At 32.6% G+C, this 20,371-nt stretch overlaps 1 protein-coding gene across 11 annotated transcripts in view; it reads left to right on the top strand.

Annotated features, from left to right (window-relative positions):
- The window catches only part of cyp19a1a (cytochrome P450, family 19, subfamily A, polypeptide 1a), a 29,416-nt gene extending 12,709 nt beyond the window's left edge, over positions 1-16,707 (top strand). For 7 of the 11 annotated variants that reach the window (XM_087291518.1, XM_087291515.1, XM_087291513.1 and 4 more), the window contains exons 2-11: positions 682-866; positions 995-1,192; positions 5,326-5,476; positions 6,400-6,554; positions 8,557-8,733; positions 10,733-10,847; positions 12,816-12,927; positions 13,111-13,273; positions 15,679-15,920; positions 16,253-16,706. In XM_087291518.1, the coding sequence (XP_087147644.1) occupies positions 1,018-1,192; positions 5,326-5,476; positions 6,400-6,554; positions 8,557-8,733; positions 10,733-10,847; positions 12,816-12,927; positions 13,111-13,273; positions 15,679-15,920; positions 16,253-16,486 (1,524 nt within the window). In that variant the 5' untranslated portion in view covers positions 682-866; positions 995-1,017 and the 3' untranslated portion in view covers positions 16,487-16,706. 11 annotated transcript variants of the gene reach the window in all.
- Positions 16,708-20,371: the final 3,664 nt, after the last annotated feature.

The following is a 20,371-nucleotide window of genomic DNA, read 5'->3' as shown; positions in this document are numbered from 1 at the left end:
AAAAGTTATGTTCCTTTTTTAAAGTGTATGAAAATTTGTGGATTCAACTGTAAATAACAGGGTGAAAATGTGGTAAAAACTAAAACTGTAGTAAAAATGAGGCAAGGCCTTTTTTGGATTGCTTTTGAAAACACTGTTGCTAAGGTTTAGGGAAGGGGTTAATCGGATCAATTGGTGCTTTTGAAAACACTATTGGTTGGGTTTAGGGTAAGGAATGGGGGGGGGGGGTCAATTAGTCATTCAGTCAGTCAGTCGGTCAGTCGACAGCAGCCTCAGGTGGATTTATGCCAGAATAGTAGGTATGTATGTCACTCATTTGAGAGATCAGAAAAGGCACACACAGCAGTGGATTCTCAAAAACAAAAACTGCAAAAACTTATTTCTCCTAGGATGTATTATGCAATATCCAGAAATGTATATAAAGGGTACATATCAATAATGAGCCTGGATTGGAAAATAAATCCTTGCTCTGTTAAACATCATTTAAGAAATATTTGAAAAAGGGAAAAAAATTAAATAAAATCACAGGAGGGCTAATCATTTTGACTTCAACTGGATATAATGTGAGCAGCTTGTGAATGAATCTGCATTGCATTTACTGTAAAGCTTAACAGTCAAATGATAAATGAACATGATAAATGAAGGTGCATCAAAATAAGGACACTTTTTGTTTGTTTGTAGGCCTGATGTTTTCTCATTTGACTGCTGTAGAATAACTCGAGGACGTGCCGCAGATGTCTAATATCCTTTCAAGTCTTTGAAGTCCTGATGAAAACCCAGAGATGACTTGCACACAGCTGAGGGTTTGAGTGTCATGGTAAATGTTTTGGAAACTCGACGCTGAAGGACACAAAGGAGCACACAAGGTTACGCAGCGTTTTTATTTTGACTTTTGAATTATCCTGATTGAGTCCCATGCAGCTGCTGGGATATAAAAGTGTACGTCTGCAGTTCAGAGGCTTTAGACTTGCTTCTTAATCCGTTCTTATGGCAGGTGATCTGCTCCAGCCCTGTGGAATGAAGCCGGTGCGTCTCGGCGAGGCTGTGGTGGATCTTCTTATCCAAAGGGCTCATAACGGCACTGAAAGGGCTCAGGACAATGCGTGTGGAGCTACAGCTACAATACTGCTGCTGCTACTCTGCCTGCTGCTGGCCATCAGACACCATCGACCACACAAATCACACATTCCAGGTCAGTTGGATTTGTTTCAGACGTTTTTTACGTTCTTATTTTGCAGATTGTTGTTTTTTTTAAATACACACAATGTAAAAAGTAATACCTACTGTAGAGATAATTTATATTTGTAAATTACTCAAGCCGGTAAACCTACTTTCATTGTTACAGGTAACTTATTTACATGTTGCTATTTGTAACCTGTACGTATTTTAATTAAGTTTTAAGAAATGAACCTAATCATATGTCAATAAAAGGATTTAAATTATTTTCTGGGGTTACAATCATTTATGCACCCATTTTAAGTCTATTTAACTGTGGTAACCTGTAAAAAATGTGCTAAGTTAGATTAAGTAACAAATCACACCATTTTCTACTGGTTGCCTATTAATAAAATAATAACTGTTTATTAGCACTTATATAGTATGATTTTATTTGATATATCTAATTCTATCTAATACCTAAACCCAACTACAACCTATTAATAAGCAGCAAATTCGTAGTTTATTGAGCTAGAAGTCTTAGTTAATGGTATGTTAATGTACATTAGGATACCATGTGACCAAAAATAATATAGCAATGTATAGTTAATAATGGTGTTGTGGAAAAAATACCATTTTACAATCTTAAATATATATATTTTTAAGTACCTACATGAGTTACTTTGATACTTTTTAGGGATAAAGTGTGTTATTTTTATTTTTTTGCTTTTTAAAAGAGTAAGACAGGTTTATAATTGTAATATATTACTTTTTTACCCATATATTATAGTGTTTTTTAAGCTATACTATAGTAAAGTATTTATATATTATAGAGGGTATATATTATAGTATTTAAACTTTGTTATTGAATGCTGCAGGACACTGTAGTATTAACTAAACTGAACTAATAAGCTGTAATAAATACTGTATTGTACTTCAGGTTTTTATTATAGTAAACTGGGGTTTATTAAAACAGAATAAACCCTATAGTTGTGGAAATCTATGGTATTGGGTTAAATTAATATTTTTATTCATTTCTCAGTGAATACAGGCAAATTATTTTGGGGCATTTACGCAAATCAGATTTATTAGACAGTTATATTTATTAAAATAGTCACAAAACATAATTAGAAATGGAAAGATAATACAATTACATTCAAGCAAAATATTGCAAAAATAAATTACTATTTCAACAAAATTTTTCTTTTGCTTCTCTTGATTTTTCCTCTTTTTAAAATGTATATTTAATATTTTTCTATAACATAAATTTTGGGTGTACTTGTTTTTGGAATGTTATCGTAAGTTATTTTGTTAGATAAGCTCCAGATTTGGCTTCAGTACTGACTAATCTATTGTATATGCACAAATATAATACTGTATATTGTATAGATTTGTGAGGGTGTACTTATATATTCTGAGCACTGTGTGTGTAAATATTATATGTCTATTTATTTGGATAGCTCACACAGAACTTTAGTTTAAAAAAATCTGTCATCCGTTCATTAGTCACATACCTGTTTGAGTTTTTTTGTTCTGTCAAACGCAAAATAAGTTATTTAGAAAACTATTGGAAACCTGTCAATATTTTCAAGTCAAAGTCAATGGTTACAAAATAAAAAAAAACTCATAAAGCTTTAAAACCACTTGAGGGTGAGTAAAATAATGACATTTACTATGACATTTACTACTGACTATGACATTTCCATTTCCATAGTTTTTGTATTGCAATGGCAACAACGCTATTACCACAACTGATTACTTAAATTATTTTACTATTTTATGGTTCAAAAACGTTATTTATAACAAGTATTTAAATTACTATTTTATTTTTCTTCATGTGGGAACATTCTATTGTTTTTAGACTCATATGTTTCTTTGGACCACAAAAACTTAAGTGCATGAGTTTATTTGTGAGAATAATGTAATGTAAATGTAATGTAAATGTTTATCTTAAAAATCATTACAATATTAAGTAAATTCCATGAAGTAATTTTATAAACACCCTACTGTAAATATCTCAAAACTCAGTTTTTGGTTAGTAAAGTGCATTTATAAGGCCTACATTTGTACAACTTTAGAAGATTATTTTCTCAATATTAGGGTTTTAGAAATGTGGATTTTCAAATAGTTTTATCTCTGAGAATATGGTTCTATACTAACACACCACACCATACATCGGTTTATATTTATTCAGCTTTCAGGTGACCTATAATTCTCTCTCTCTATATATATAAAATATATTTGTAATTGGTTTTGTGGTTGGATCATCTTAAAAATGAAAATAAAAAACTCTTGTAAGTACATCTGTAAATACCCTTTGGCTATACCACTAAATTGGTCTCTAACATCACTTACATTATAGAGAGTTTTGGATATTTTTGTGGTGTCCTTGTTACCTTGTTTTCTATACTTACTATTGTATTACCAATAATTTGTGACAATTAAGCAATGCAATTAAGTCGAAACCTAAATGCAGTAAACTAATATTATCATAACAATATTAGTTACCATAACAAAGTGCATCCATGTTTTCCAATACAAAAATCTAAATAATAAAGTAAAAATATTTCAAGGCAGCATGTATAAAGTGGAAATGCATTGTCTGAAAATTCAAAACTGATGTTCAGTTGGTTAAATCTCCAATCATGTGGTGTTTTGGCTTTTTATCATTTGTTTGTGACAGTACTATCTACGTTTTGGGTTAGATAATATACAGTAGTCACATGCAATGCACAATTATTAAAAGAATAGTCTAAATTATGATTTGATTATTGCTGTAAATGTTCAAAGTAAAGGTTACAGATATCTGTGTGTGCATTCAATATTAATGCACCAAACTGGCATATACTGACATACTGTACAGTAAACATTATAATTAAAGATTATTGGTTGTTTTAACCTAAATTTGAGACAAATGTGGGAACACATTTACATACATTTACACACACACACACACACACACACACACACACACACACACACACACACACACACACACACACACACACACATATATATATCGGATACTCGTAGCAGTGCGAAATTAAAAAGCTGAGCAAGCATCTTTTAAACTTTAGATCTGTAGTGTCTCTGCTTTTTGCTGGTTATATGTGGGCGGAATAATACACAAAGGGTAAAGAGGCTTTACTGGTGCTGATATTACTTAAATATATCACGGCCATCAGCAACAATTTTTTAACATATTTTTGCTTTTGTTTTTTCCTATTTTTAAAAACTTGTATTTAATATTTTTCTATAACATATACATTTAGGTGTACTAGTTTTTGGACCGTAAGGTATTTTGTTAAATAAGCTCCAGATTTGATTTCAGTACTGACTAATCCAAATATTATATTGTATATTGTCCTAAAGAAAATATTAATTTAAAAAAAGAGATTTGTGAGGGGTGTACTTACATGAGCAGTGAATATACCGTATGAATTAATACAAATTCGGCATAAATGAACGCTCCACTTTTTTTGAAAATAGTCAAATTTTACAACTTCCTAGATATAAAAAAGTTGATTTTTAACATGGTTGAATCCATTCAGCCAATCAGGAGAATTTTTAGCTTAGCTTAGCATAGATAATTGAATCAGATTAGACCATTAGCATCTCACTCAAAATGACCAAGGAACTATACCCTTATTCTGGCGTAATAATCAAGGAACTTTGATGTCGCACCATGGCTGCAACAGGCACAATGATATTACTCAGTAAACACAAGCTGGAGACTTTTTATAGGCATTGTGTAATAACATTGTGCCTGCAGCAGCCATGGTGCGAAATCAAATTTCCTGAATTATTACACCAGAATGAGAATATTTTCTGAGCCATATCATATTTCTGACCCAGAAAAAAGCTACTTTAAATTTTCTGTCGGTCTTATTACATGTTGTATTTAGTCAAGCTTTTGAATATTTTTGAGCAAGATGCTAATGGTAATGATGCTAATGGGGGATTGTAAAAAGTAGAGTGTTCCTTTAAGGCAACACATTGCAACTTTCTGGAAGCCCCAGCGTCAGAATTCAAACTTAAAAGTCGTTTTACCACTTGATATAATTTTATAGGAACTTTATTTTAAGGTAAACAACTTACATAGTTCTGCTTTAAAATAGACTTTGATCAATGATGTCATGTCACTGACTTGCTAAAATGTGTTTCATTTAGGTCCTTCTTTCTTTTTTGGTCTGGGTCCTGTTGTCTCCTACTGTCGGTTCATCTGGTCTGGGATCGGGACTGCCAGCAACTACTACAACAGCAAGTATGGAGACATTGTGCGTGTCTGGATCAATGGTGAGGAAACTCTCATCTTGAGCAGGTGAGTCCAGAAACACACAAATACGCATCCACGCACGCACGCACACACACACACACAACACTCTTATGAAAAATAAAGACACTTTCAGATACTTTGAAAAACAGCACAAATTACATTGAAACAACATACTTAATAAAGGGACAGTTCATCTACCATCATTAGTCTTCATTAGTCACAAACCCGTTTCTTTATCTGTTCAACACAAAAGAAGATATTTTGAAGAATGTTGGAAACAGTTGACTTTGATTTATTTTTCCTTCTATAGAGGTCAATGATTACAGGTTTCTAACATTCTAACATTTTGTGTTGAATAGTTTTTGGGTGAACTATCCCTTTAAGTGCAAACTGAATTAAGTAAGAATGTATTATATATTATGAAATGCATTATTGTCATTAATAAATCTAAAGCTATCACCCCTCAAATTTTTATTTATTAATTGAACAGAACAGAACTTAGAGATTAAAAATTATTATATGAAATTTCATAATTTCTCAGCTGTCATTTCAAATACGGTTTTACTATTAGCTCTATACTGATAAGAATTTATGATAAATGAAACCATTTTTATGAAAATAATACTTATTTTAGCCCACTTCAGTTCAGTTCACTTCATGTTAACTAGGTTAATTAGGTTAACTAGGCAAGTCAGGGTAATTATCCATTGGACAACAGTGGTTTATTCTGCAGACAATCAACAACAACAACAAAAAGTAAGAAATTCCAGCCAAACTAACATAAATAAGACTTTTTCCAGAAGAAAAATATAATAGGAACTACTTGGAAAATAATAACAATTTCACAGTAGGGGTAATAATGTTGGCTGCAACTATATATTTATTACAGAATAATTCAAAGCAAATGAACCCAAATGTAGCTTGAATGCATTATTCTGATGCTTTTTGTATGTGTGTTTGTGTCACAGGTCGTCAGCTGTATATCACGTGTTAAGGAAGTCTTTGTACACTTCACGCTTTGGAAGTAAACTGGGTCTGCAGTGCATCGGGATGCATGAGCAGGGCATCATATTCAACTCAAATGTGGCTCTCTGGAAGAAAGTCCGTGCATTTTATGCTAAAGGTGGGCATTAATAAAATACGATTACATAAATATATTTAAAATATATTAGAATCTTTGGTGAATGTGAGCAAAAAAGCGGTGATAAAAAAGTATAAGTTCTTTATTCTTTTGAACTTTTGCTCAAAATATTAACGAAAGAAAGAAAGAAATGTATTTATTTATTTATTTAATAATTTATTTATTTATTTTTTAAACCCTTTCAAACTATTTGTGTTGATGTTAGATTGTAGTTTTAGAGGCTTTCTGACCCCAAGGCTTCATTAACTTCTGCAATTCTTTAGCTGTTACTTTTGTGGAGATTTTTTTGGCCACTCAAACCATCTTCCAAACAGTGCTTTAGAAAAAAAACAGACCTACTGTAGATCCTCTTTCTGTCTAAGATATAAAAATGTTGAGTCTTTTCCTATTTTCCTACAGCCAAATTTCCATTTTTTTTAAATCTCAACATTATATTTATGCATATCATCTGTTTTTTATTTATTGATTTTTATTTTGGCCTTTGTGCTTCTTCATTTTTCAGGGCCAAGCAAACATGAGGTCAAAGTTGATGATTTTATTTATTTATTTATTTATTTATTTATTTATTTATTTATTTATTTATTTATTTATTTATTTATTTATTTATTTGTTTGTTTGTTTGTTTGTTTGTTTGTTTGTTTGTTTGTTTTTTGTTCATTTAAAGTATAAAATATCAATGAGAACACACTTTAAAAAGTGTTTCATATATACAGTTGAAGGCAAAATTATTAGCCTCCTCTGAATATTTAATTTCTTTTCTATTATTTAACAAGTGATGTTGATAATAGATCATTTATAGATTTTTTTTTTTGGGGGGGGGGGGGGAAGTCTTTGCCTGAAATAACCATAACCTCCAGTTTTTAATTTATTTAAAAATAGTTGTAAAGTAAGCAATTATTATTATTATTATTATTATGATTATTAATATTATTAATAATAATAATTATTTTTATTTATTTTTTAATTAGCTACAGAACAAACCACTGTTTTTCAATGCCTTGTCTACAGTTGAAGTCAGAATTATTAACCCCCCTGAATTATTAGTTCCCCTGTTTATTTTTTTCCCCCAATTTCTGTTTAACGGAGAAAATATTGTCAACACATTTCTAATCATAATAGTTTTAATAGCTCATTTCAAATAGCTGATTTATTTTATCTTTGCCATGATGACAGTAAATAATACTTGACTAGATATTTTTCAAGACACTTCTATACAGCTTAAAGTGACATTTAAAGGCTTAAATAGGTTAGTTAGGTTAACTAGACATGATAGGATAATTAGGCAAGCTATTTTATGATGATGGTTTGTTCTGTAGACTATTGAATAAAAATATAGCTTAAAGGGGCTAATAATATTGACCTTAAAATGGTGTTTAAAAAAATTAAAAACAGCCAAAATAAAACAAACAAGACTTTCTCCAGAAGAAAAAATATTATCAGACATACTGTGAAAATTTCTTTGCTCGGTTAAACATCATTTGGGAAAAACTTAAAGAAAAAAAAATCATAATTCTGACTTCAACTTAGCCTTACCTGCCTATAGTTAAACTAATTAACCTAGTTAAGTCTTTAAACTGCACCTAAAGTTGAATAATACTGGTCTCTTGCGAAATAGCTAGTGAAATGTGTACTGTCATCATTGCAAAAATAAAATAAACTAGAAATAGAGTTATTAAAACTACAACAAAACCTTTCTGCAAAACAGCACTTGGGAAATACTTGAATAAAACAACAAATGGATGTTACAGGATGGTTAATCATTTAGCCTTTTTTCATTTTGACTGTATATAAAGCTGTTCTTTTTTTGTCATTGTTTGTTAAAAAATTTGAGCAAATTAGCAAAAGGTTAAAATAAAACAATTATTCTCTGCCTTCTTTGCTCAGATTTACCAAGGACAATGTACACTGTATCACAAATACTCTCTATCCAGGATTTGTATTGTTTTCTCTTGAATCATCTTGTTGTATTTGTGGTGTGTTCCAGCTCTCACAGGTCCAGGGCTTCAGAGGACTATGGAGATCTGCACCACCTCCACAAACTCTCACCTGGACGATTTGTCTCAGCTGACGGATGCTCAAGGACAGCTGGACATTCTTAACTTACTGCGATGCATCGTGGTGGACGTTTCCAACAGACTGTTTCTAGGAGTCCCGCTCAATGGTCAGTGCTGAGAAACACTTACAGTACAACAGCAACATTCAACAGCTTGGGAAGACATTAAGACCACAGTTTCTATATGGGATAGTTTCTGTGAAGGATAGTTCACTCAACAATATGCTGTCATCATTTACTCACCCGTTTTGTGTGATATTTATTTTAAATGCAATAGGAAATAAATAAAGGAATAATGTAATCATTTTACAATTGTTTAGAACACGATCACGAGGCAATTAATCACTTTTTGATTTAGTAGCTAATTGATGAGTAGTTATTTGACATACATTTCAGCATTTGTTAATTCCTCTATGACAGGGTGCCCAAACTTAGTCCTGGAGGTCTGGTGTCCTGCATAGTTTAGACTATAGTTTTATATAGTTTTTAAAACTAAAACGTATTAGTGTAAACGGGGTCTTAGATTTAACTTCAACAAGATACACCTGGGCTAGCTTATCAAGCTGTTAGTTAGCTTGCTAGAAATGCCCTGGCATTTGTGTTGACGACAATTTGGAGCTAAACTCTGCAGGACATCGGCCCTAAAGAACTGAATTTGGGCACCCCTGCTCTATGGCTCTATTTGGAATAGGGTTGGGGTTTATGTGCACACCTCCTTTTAAAAATAATATGAATTCATACAAATTAAATAATATGATTTTGTAAGAGTTACTTTTCTAGGAATACATAAAATTTTCTCATGATATCAGGCTGGAAAGCCATTGGGCTCTGTTTTAAGGATCCAGGCGCAAAGTCCAAAGCACAGGGCGCAAAAGCATTAAGGGCATGTCAGAATCCACCTTTGCTATTTTAAGATCAGAAAAATCCGCTTTGCGCTGTAGCGCATGGTCTAACAGGGTTGAGCTTAGTCTCTTAATAAGTTATAGCTGTGTTTTGAGAAAAACCAATAAGAGTTTCATCTCCCATTCCTTTTCAGAGTAAGTTGTGCCGCGCCTTAGCGCATTTGCTATTTACATGGCAGACTTTGTAAGTGGAAAAACTGATTGCTTTACTAGCAAGAAAACAGTTAAACAGAGCATCTAAAGGCGAGAATGAGAGATGAGCCTCCTCATTCTTTATTATAACTTTCACTCTCGCGGATAAGGAAACGGTGTTGCACGCACAGACATCCATTAGCCTATACATAATTCATTTCGTTTGTTAGGCGCAAAGATTTGTTTCAAAACTATTTCTAAATTCAGTTCTAATTTCCAGCAAACGAATAAATGAACAATAATAATGAAGTGTGTTCAAAAAAGAGAGTTATTTCCAAATACACATGCTGTGCCCCATATGGTCTAAAACCTGACAGGTGGACAAATCAAAGCTTGTATTTAATAAAACAAATATAAATATGGATATAATAAATAATACTGATAATAATGATAACATTATATAAAAGCAAATTGTTATGAATGAACTAAAAAGCCTCCCGAGATGAAGAAGGCATGGAGGCAGTGGTTTTTATATTTATGTAGGCTAGAAAATAATAATTTTTGTAATATTTTATTCCTTTAATTCTTTTTTATTTGTAAAGATATTTGTGTATTGCTGTACATCCTGTGTGTATTAAGCAATGTTTAAGCGAGGTGCACAACTAACTCGCTCTGCACTGGACTTTAGACCTCCTCTAAGTTGGTCTATTGAACAGTGTATTTTAGTTCCCCAAAATAGCAACACGCTAGCAATGCGCCTTAACATGCCTCCTTTTTTAGACCAGAAGGCCTGGGCGCACATATGAGTGCAAATGCATTTGCTATTTAAACAACATGCTGCAAAATGTCAAAACGACTCTTGTGCCAAGCTGAAACTAGCAAACAACAATTGCGCCGCATTGCGCCGGGTGTACGATAGGGCCCATTGTATTTTAACCCCAGTATCCTTTATGGAACCACTTGAGGGGGAGTAAATGGTGAGTAAATTGTAATTTTTGGGTGAACTATCCCTTTAAAAGTTGCCTGAATTTGTTAAATAATAAATATAAATGATTGTGTCTGTTGTGTTGCAGAGCACGATCTGCTTCAGAAGATTCATAAATACTTTGACACCTGGCAGACTGTATTAATCAAGCCTGATGTCTACTTCAGATTGGACTGGCTGCACAAAAAGCACAAAAGAGATGCGTAAGTTGATTTTGGAAATGCTTGCAAATACCATGGTTTATGAATATCGTAAGCACACAGTATTGTGATACTGGTAACACTACTGTAAAGATCATGAGTCAATTATCAAGTAAGCTTTAAAATGTTTTTAAAGGCTTTATAAAAATTGTAAAGGAAATTTACTTATTTTGCTTCACAAATTATGTTTAATCTAATCTGAAAATTCTTGTTTCTTTCTTCTGTTAAACACAAAGGAAGATATACTGGAAAAAGACATCGGTAACACTTTACAAAAAGGTTCATTAGTTAAAGCATTTACTAACATGAACTAATCATGAACAACACATGTACAGCATTTATTAATCATAATTGAACATTTACTATTGCATTATTAACATCCAAACTCATGCTTGTTAACATTAGTTAATGCACCATGAGTTAGCATGAACTCACAATGAACAACTGTATTTTCATTACTAATGTTTACTAACATGAACAAATACAGTAGTAAATGTATTGTTCATTGTATGTGCATATTAATAAATACATTAAGTAACTTTAACTAATGAACCTTATTGTAAAAGTGTGACCAAGACATCTATACAGTTTTCGCTTCTACTATGTCAATGGCAGTTATTTACAACATTCTTCAGAATATCTTGTTTTGTGTTCTACAGGAGACAGAAATCAATACTATTTAATAAAGAGTTTTAATAAGTAATGAGGATTATTATTATTATTTTTTACATTTTTGAGTAAACTATCCCTTTAAATCTGTTCATCCAATTGAAAAAAAATATTCAAAGATGATTCCTTGGATTTACAATTTTTTGTTACGTTAAGTGGCTGTAAACAAATTATTTGGGCTGAATTAAAACAAACAAATTAAGTTTAATATTTTGCATTTAATTTGGTTGTTAAAATTTAACACAAATTGTTGCAACAGTTTTGCAGACATTTTTTTTTCAATGTATAAAGTTATTGTGCCTCTTTGGAAGACTTTATATCAACTTATTTAATTTCTTTATGAACGTGTCAAAGTTTGGGGTGAACATCCAACCTCACGGCAATTTGCAACTTTTAAAATTAGTGGCTAATTTATATAAATTTGTACAATCTCATTCATACATTTCAGTATGGTTTGCTAATCCCCCAATGAGGGTTGGGTTTCGCAATGGGGTTTGAGGGCACGCCTTCTTTTAAAAATCTTAATGAATAAAAAATCATATGTGTTTTGTAAAATTAATTTATATGAATTCGTAAAAAAAATAGCCACTTTTCTGCCAATATGTAAAAAAGTTGCGTTTCCTCATGAGATTGGGCAGAAATACAGTTAAAGTAAGAATTAGTAATCCCCCAGAATTATTAGACCCTCTGTTTATTTATTTTTTTTCTACCACAATTTCTGTTTAATGGAGAAAAGGTTTTTTCAACACATTTCTTAACATAATAGTTTTAATAACTCATTTCTAATATCTGATTTATTTTATCTTTGTCACGATGACAGAAAATAAAATTTGACTAGATATTTTTCAAGACACTTTTATTTAGCTTAAAGTGACATTTAAAGGCTTCACTAGGTTAATTAGGATAACTAGGCAGGTTAGGGTAGTTAGGCAAGTTATTGTATAATAATGGTTTGTTCTGTAGACTATCAAAAATATAAAGCTTGAAGAAGCTAATCGTTTTGACCTTAATATGGTGTTTAAAAAATGTAAAACTGCTTTTATTCTAGCTGAAAATATAAAAAAAGACTTTCTCTAGAAGAAATAATATTATCAGACATACTGTGAAAATTTCCTTGCTCTGTTAAACATCATTTTGGGAAATATATAAAAAGGAAAAAAGTTCAAAGGGGGGCTAATACTTCTGACTTCATTTAAAATATGAGTGAAAGTCTAATGGATTTAGATAAAAATGTGACTAAATGATGACAATGATTGTAAAGCATGTTAATTTATAGTGTGTATGTGTGCTTGTGTGTTTTAGTCAGGAGTTGCAGGATGCCATCACAGCTCTGATCGAGCAGAAGAAAGTTCAACTGGCACACGCAGAGAAACTTGACCACCTCGACTTTACAGCAGAGCTGATATTTGCTCAGGTGAATGTGAAATGTGGTATTTCACACACACACACGCACACACACACACACACACACACACACACACACACACACACACACACACACACACACACACACACACACACACACAAACACACACACACACACACACACACATCTCTGAAACATGTAAAAGAATGACTGACCTGAATGTGTGTTTAGAGCCATGGAGAGCTGAGCGCAGAGAACGTCAGGCAGTGTGTGTTGGAGATGGTGATCGCGGCTCCAGACACTCTCTCCATCAGTCTGTTCTTCATGCTGCTGTTATTAAAACAAAATCCAGATGTCGAGTTAAAGATCCTGCAGGAAATGGACAGTGTTTTAGGTATGAGCACAACACTGCATTTATTTCTGTGTTTTTTGTACTTTTAAAAACAACTGTCACATTCAAATGTTTTTCAAAATTATATTTTCTTTTTGTAAAAAAAAAAAAAAAAAAAAAAAAAACCTAAAAAGAACTTGATGACTTTAAAATGACTAACAAACCATATGTGTACAATTGTGTAGTGTTTCTTCACATAAGGACACTGCCACCTACTGGTCGGGCATGAAATATTCAACATTTTTAGTAAATCATTGTGTAACACTTCAGTTTAAAGGTGCCATATTGGTTTAATAATTTCAATTGTTCTCTGATACCTACATAGTAGGTATACGCCTTAGGTAAGTTAAAAACAATCCCATATATATGCTCATTCATTACTCCATAAAATACCCATACTCATTTATTACTCCATAATTGACCCAATTTAGATAGGTGGTGAATATTAATGAGCTCTGCTATGGCATGCAGCTCTCACAGACAGACACACATAATATGATGTACACGTCTGAATTCCATTTACTGTATACTACTCACATTAATACTATGTACAGTAGAATGTACTTTCAAATGTTTGCAGTAAATTCAAAATCAAATGTAGTACCTCCTTGATTAGTAGAAGACTTCGGACACAACCTGTGTTTTCCTGATGACTCTGCTGCTTGTCAGCTCCTGATAAATGACCTCAGCTACATGCAAATGATGAGGGCGGGCCCCATGAGTCACGCAACAGTCGGTTTTGTGTTCTGATTGGCCTGGAGCTTTACACTCGTAGAATCTACATTAAAACAAGGAAACAATTATGTCTGAGGATCATGGTATGGACATTTCCATATACTGATGTCTTATTATTAGACTATGCCTTGATATAACCAGATTTTTATAGGGCACCTTTAATTACCGATTCTCACTATTAACAACTAGTGCCTCATTAGTAGGCCCACATGGAATCTACAAGCAGAATTCCGCAGATTTTCCTCAGAATTAAGCAGATTTCTGCAGATTTTTATCCAATCATTAATTCTGTTTATTTACTTGAGTAAATTTGTGTAAATCTAAATTTATTTAGTTTTTTAATTAATTGCAGTAATATTATCTACTAATATGAAAATGTTCATCTGATTTATGTACAATGCAGTTTGTAAAGTAATATTTTCTCTCTTTTAGTATATATATATATTATATGAGAGACCTGCTTTGTTTACCAAATAAAGTGAATCCTATTAGATTTGCAATTTAAACATTAAATAAAAGTTAAAAAGGTATTACTTTTTATTTCACTAAGTTTAGTTCAATTTAGTTAAATTAAATTTAGTTATGATACTCCCAAAATAATTCCGCAGAAATCCGCAGATTTTTACCAAAATTTTCAGCAGAAATAGCAAAAAATGTCCGCAGATTCCATCTGGCCCTTTTCATTGGTTCCCTAATAGTAGGCCCACACGGAATCTGCGCGCGAGATTTTCTGCAGATTTTTAGCCCGTCATTAATTCTGTTTATTAACTTGAGTAAATGTGTAAATCTAAATTTATTCAGCTTTTATTCCGTAATTTATTACTTTTTATTTCATATATTAAGGTTTTAGTTATGATACTCCGCTGGATACTCCGCAGGATACTCCGCAGAAATCTGCAGATTTTTACCAAAATTCTCCACAGAAATAGCAAAAAACGTCCGCAGATTCCGTCTGGCCCTGCCTATTAGTAAGATTTATTTGTACTTACTATTCTGCATGATCTTAGTCTGCACCCCCAATGCTACCCAATACCTAAACCTACTACCTTAATAAGCAGCAAATTATTTTTTAAACTCGAGTTTATAGAGAAAAAATGCATAGTTAGAAGTTTATTACTAGTCCAAAATTTACCTTGAAATTAATTGTGATCAATCCCTGACATGTAAACACAGTGTTGGTGTTCATTATTTATGCAAATCATTTACTCATCTCCAAAAATAGAACAAGCTCTTTGGAAATATCAGCGTTTGGACGGAATTTTTGCTTTCTCTGCTATAACATTACAGCGCCTCTGGCCACGCCCTGTTGCTGCGCAGGGTGTGTGCGTGTGGTGAATCTGTGTAACTTAATTGGCTTGTGATTTCACTACCCTGGATGTATTTTTTGTAGTCCCCAGATTTGTTTGCTGTAGGCTTTGCTAAGCTAACTCTGTAAAAGCCAGTGTCTCCTTTGCATTAAACTTTAAGCGTCTTACATTCAGATATGTGTTTAAGTTCACACAGCTACATTAGACATCAACTAAAGTTTAAAATATGATATCGGAGTGGAACCTGCCTTTAAAAAACATTTTGTTTTAAACATTCGAATTACAGAATTAGAATTGATCGGTTTAATTGTGTGGTGTTTTGCTTTAGCAAATTATTCAACACAATGTTCTGTTTGTGTTCTGTAGCTGGCCAGAGCCTCCAGCACTCGCATCTGTCCAAGCTGCAGATCCTGGAGAGTTTTATCAACGAGTCTCTACGTTTTCACCCGGTCGTGGACTTCACCATGCGGCGGGCGCTGGATGATGATGTCATCGAGGGCTACAACGTGAAGAAAGGAACAAACATCATACTGAATGTGGGTCGAATGCACAGATCCGAATTCTTCTCCAAACCCAATCAGTTCAGTCTTGACAACTTCCATAAAAATGTGAGTCTTCATTTTACCTTTGTTTACTTGTCATATTTCATAGTAATTAATACAAGAATGACAAAGATGACAGAGTGTATTTTCTACAGGTGGTTTGTCATGCCCACTCACCTGTTTGAAACTCACCTCATAAATGTACATAATTTTTTTCTTAAAATATGTTGAGTGATTGTAGGAAAGTGTCTCATGCAAATGTGTAAAATTGGGGCAAGTGTCAGTTAAAATAACAGGTGGTTTGTCACGACCACTCACCTGTTTGAGGCAAAAAATAAATAATATATTAACTGATTAATTAATTTCTTAACTAATCCATTTTCACGTTCTCTATGAAGGTTCCGAGTCGTTTCTTCCAGCCGTTCGGATCGGGTCCTCGGTCGTGTGTGGGGAAGCACATTGCCATGGTGATGATGAAGTCTATTCTGGTGGCTCTGCTGTCTCGTTTCTCCGTGTGTCCTATGAAGGCCTGTACAGTAGAAAACATCCCGCAAACCAACAACCTGTCGCAGCAGCCGGTGGAGGAGCCGTCCAGCCTCAGCGTGCAGCTTATCCTCAGAAACACTCTCTGATCCACACACACTCATTCGCCATCACATATTTATCTACTGCTTCTGCTTTTGGATATTTGTTGAAATGTGTACTTCAGTGTGAATGTAACATATTGCTTTGATGTATGATATTGTGATTGTCTGTTAATTTCTGTAACTAAATGTAACTATTATAATGTATGATTTTGTGACTTAATTTCTGTAACCTTTTTTTATTGTTAATAAAAGTATTCAAATTTGATGTATAGTGTTTTGATTGTTGTTTAATTGTCAATTGGACTGTTACTTTTTATGTTCATTTTAATGTTAGGTAGTTTTCAAAATGTGCATGTGCCACTTTCAAATAAAGTTACAGAAAATAACTAACTACAGATTATTAAGATTTTGATGTAAACTGGAGTTTTCAGATTTTCCATTTTCATTTCAGTGAGTTTTGACACGGTGTCTCAGTGGTTAGCACTGTCGCCTCACAGCAAGAAGGTCACTGGTTCTAGTCCCGGCTGGGTCAGTTGGCATTTCTGTGTGTTTGCATGTTCTCCCCATGTTCGTGTGGGTTTCCTCTGGGTGCTCCAATTTCCCCCACAGTCCAAAGATATGCGGTACAGGTGAATAGGGTAGGCTAAATTGTCCCTAGTGTATGAGTGTGTGTGTGGATGTTTCCCAGAGATGGGTTGCGGCTGGAAGGGCATCCGCTGAGTAAAAACTTGCTGGATAAGTTTGCGGTTCATTCCGCTGTGGCGACCCCAGATTAATAAAGGGACTAAGCCGACAAGAAAATGAATGAATGAATGAGTTGTTTTGTTATTTTGTCATTAGCTTTTAGCTTTAAGAGTTTATTGTTTTTTTTATGTCTATATGTCTTTTATTAGTTATTTTTCTTTTGGTATTTTCATATTTCAAGTGAAACTAAATTAAAATGGACTATAAATTAATTAAAGTAAAATTAAACTATAATTTTTCTAATACACATACTGGATGACAACTGAAAAAGATAATAAAATAAATACGTTTTTAGAAACATATAGGGCTCTATTTTATTGATCTAAGCGCAAAATCTAAAGCTCATGGTGCAAAAGCATTAAGGGCGTGTCCGAATCCACTTTTGCTATTTATCCTGGCGCATGGTCTAACAGGATTATGCTTATTCTCTTAATGAGTTATGGGTGTTTTTTGAGCATAACGTACGTTAAATCAATCAGAGTCTCATCAAAGATTTATTTCAAAACTGTTTCTAAATTCAGTTCTAACGAATAAATGAACAATATTAACAAAGTGGGGTAAAAAAAAAACTGTCATGTCCAAACATGCCTTATTCTTATACCCCGTATGGTGATGCACAGGGTCTCCAAAACCCGACAGGTGGACAAATCTAAATAAGTTTTTATTAAAACAAATACAAATATGCATATAATCAATAATACTGCTAATAAAAAATAACATTATACAAAAGCAAATTGACATGAATGAACTGAAAAAGGCCCACAACCTGAAGAAGGCATGAAGGCAGTGGTTTTTATATTTATGTAGAAAATAATAATTTTTGTAACATTTTAATCCTTAATTTTTTTTCATGTGTAAAGATACTAGTGTATTGCTGTACATCCGGTGTGTATTAAGCAATATGTAAACATTTGAACCTGCGCAGGCGCATAACTAACGTGGCCTATAAATAGCAACGCACCAACCATGCTCCTTAACACACTTTTAGACCAGCACACTGATAAGTCCACATTGTGGCGCAAATAGATTTGCTGTTTAAACAATGTGGCTCAAAACATTACAAAGTAACAAAATTACAGTTGCACCGGTCTAAAAATAGCAACAAATTGTGCCAAACACGCCTTGCACCTTATTGCACCTGGTGTATGTAAGGGCCTAAAGTGCTTTGTAAAAACACATTATATAAATACTTAAAACAATATTTTTATATTTTTGTATTTGTAAACTGTTAACCCATTTTTAAAATTGTATTTATTGTTTAATGCTTCATAATTATTGTAATTTTAATGTATTGTTTTAATAATTCATGATTATACATAATACATACAGTGCTCAGCAGAAATGATTACACCCTTTTTGAAATGAATATTTATATAAATTTCTCAGTGAATTAAGCCAATAATATTTGGTTTAAAAAAAAATAATAATTTTATTAACGAAGTTATATTCATTAAGAATATAACATAAGATTTTGGTCACCTAAAACTTGGGAAAAAAAGGATAATATATTTAAATTTAAACAAGTTTTCACAAAAAATGAAATAAAACAAATAATAATAATAATAATAATAATAATAATAAATAAATAAATATATATATATATATATATATATATATATATATATATATATATATATATATATATATATATATATATATATAAACGTTTCTCTTGACTTTTGACTTTCTTGACTTTCTTGAACTTTTATTTAATACATTTTTCTTAACAAATAAATTTGTCTGTACTCATTTTTTTGGACCGTAATCTTACATTTTTATAATAGAGGCAGCTTTGGTACTGCTAAATCTAATGTATATGCACAAATATTCATTCATTCATTTTCTTTTTGGCTTAGTCCCTTTATTACTTGAGGGTTGCCACAACTGCCATTTTATCCAGCATATGTTTAATGCAGCAGATGTCCTTCCAGCTGCAACCCACTGGGAAAATGCACAAATATATTATTGTAAAACATATAGAAAAATATACATTTAAAACATAGACATGTGAGAGGTGTACTCATATATATATATATATATATATATAAATAACAAATGAAACAGAAATGCTCAAAGTAAGGCCTGGGGGCCATGTTGGCCTATTGTAACCTTTGATTTGGCCCACCATCCCAACTTAGATGCCAATTTAGATGATCATTTTTAATTTGACGTAACATTTTTTGTTAATACAAGGTCCCTTTCATCGCTACTTGCATCTTATTTAGTTAATTCTATTTTGTTTCATTTTATTAACTAAAATTAAATGTTTCAAAAAAATCTTGTAAATGATTTCGATTTTTTTTTTTATAAATACTGTCATTCAACAGATAGAAGACTAGGCAGAAGACACTGGCAAGCTAGTAAAGGCAAAACCTAGCTTGATTCTGTTATAAATGAGATTGTTTTGTTTTTACTGTTCTAAGTTCTTTATAAAATGTAAAAGAAAATACTGTATTAGTTAATATAAAGCAATGCTTTTTTTAGTCATTTTAAACATTATTAAATAAATTAGGAATTTACTCATGGCAATTACATTTACCTTCGGCTCACTAGCCTCAATCAAGTTTGGTTTTTGGCCTTTCATAAGAAAAAGTTTGGGCACCCCTGCCCTAAAGTGTTCAGCTGAAATCCAATTTAAAGGCTGAACTATGTTAATTGGGTTAACAGAAAGTGTGGTTAATTAGGCAAGTCAATATGATTATATTATTATATTCCAGTCAAACTAAAAGAAAAAACCCGTCTTTCTCTAGAATAAACTGTACTGTAAACAATTCCTTTGCTCTGTTAAATACCATTTGGGAAATATTTGAAAAATAAGCTAATAATATTTCATTCAACTTTAGTCTTTTGTAGGTGTTCACCAGCAGAGGGCACTCTTACACCATTGTGAGCGCTGCATGTACTATAAATCAATCCACAAAAACTTCAATACTGTTTGATTTTAGTTGACTGAGCATTCAGAGCTGTCGAGTTTTTACTAAGTTCAGTGAACTCAAAACTAGTTGGAGTCAAAACAGATGCTCAGCAGCGCCCATTTGTACAGCTCCTGTATGTGTGTGTAGCTGGCAGGCATCATAAGGGGCTCAGGGTCGATTAGCTTTCAGGGGTCATTTCTTCCATATGGGGTCCATAAAGCCATCAGCCATCACATATAGGCCACGAACACACACACACACATCAACATAC

This window comes from Danio rerio, chromosome 18 (genome assembly GCF_052040795.2).
Source record: "Danio rerio strain M-AB ecotype USA chromosome 18, GRCz13ab, whole genome shotgun sequence".
Lineage (NCBI taxonomy): Eukaryota > Metazoa > Chordata > Actinopteri > Cypriniformes > Danionidae > Danio > Danio rerio.
The sequence above is the reverse complement of the archived record's forward strand: the minus strand, read 5'-3'. Positions and strand labels throughout refer to the sequence as shown.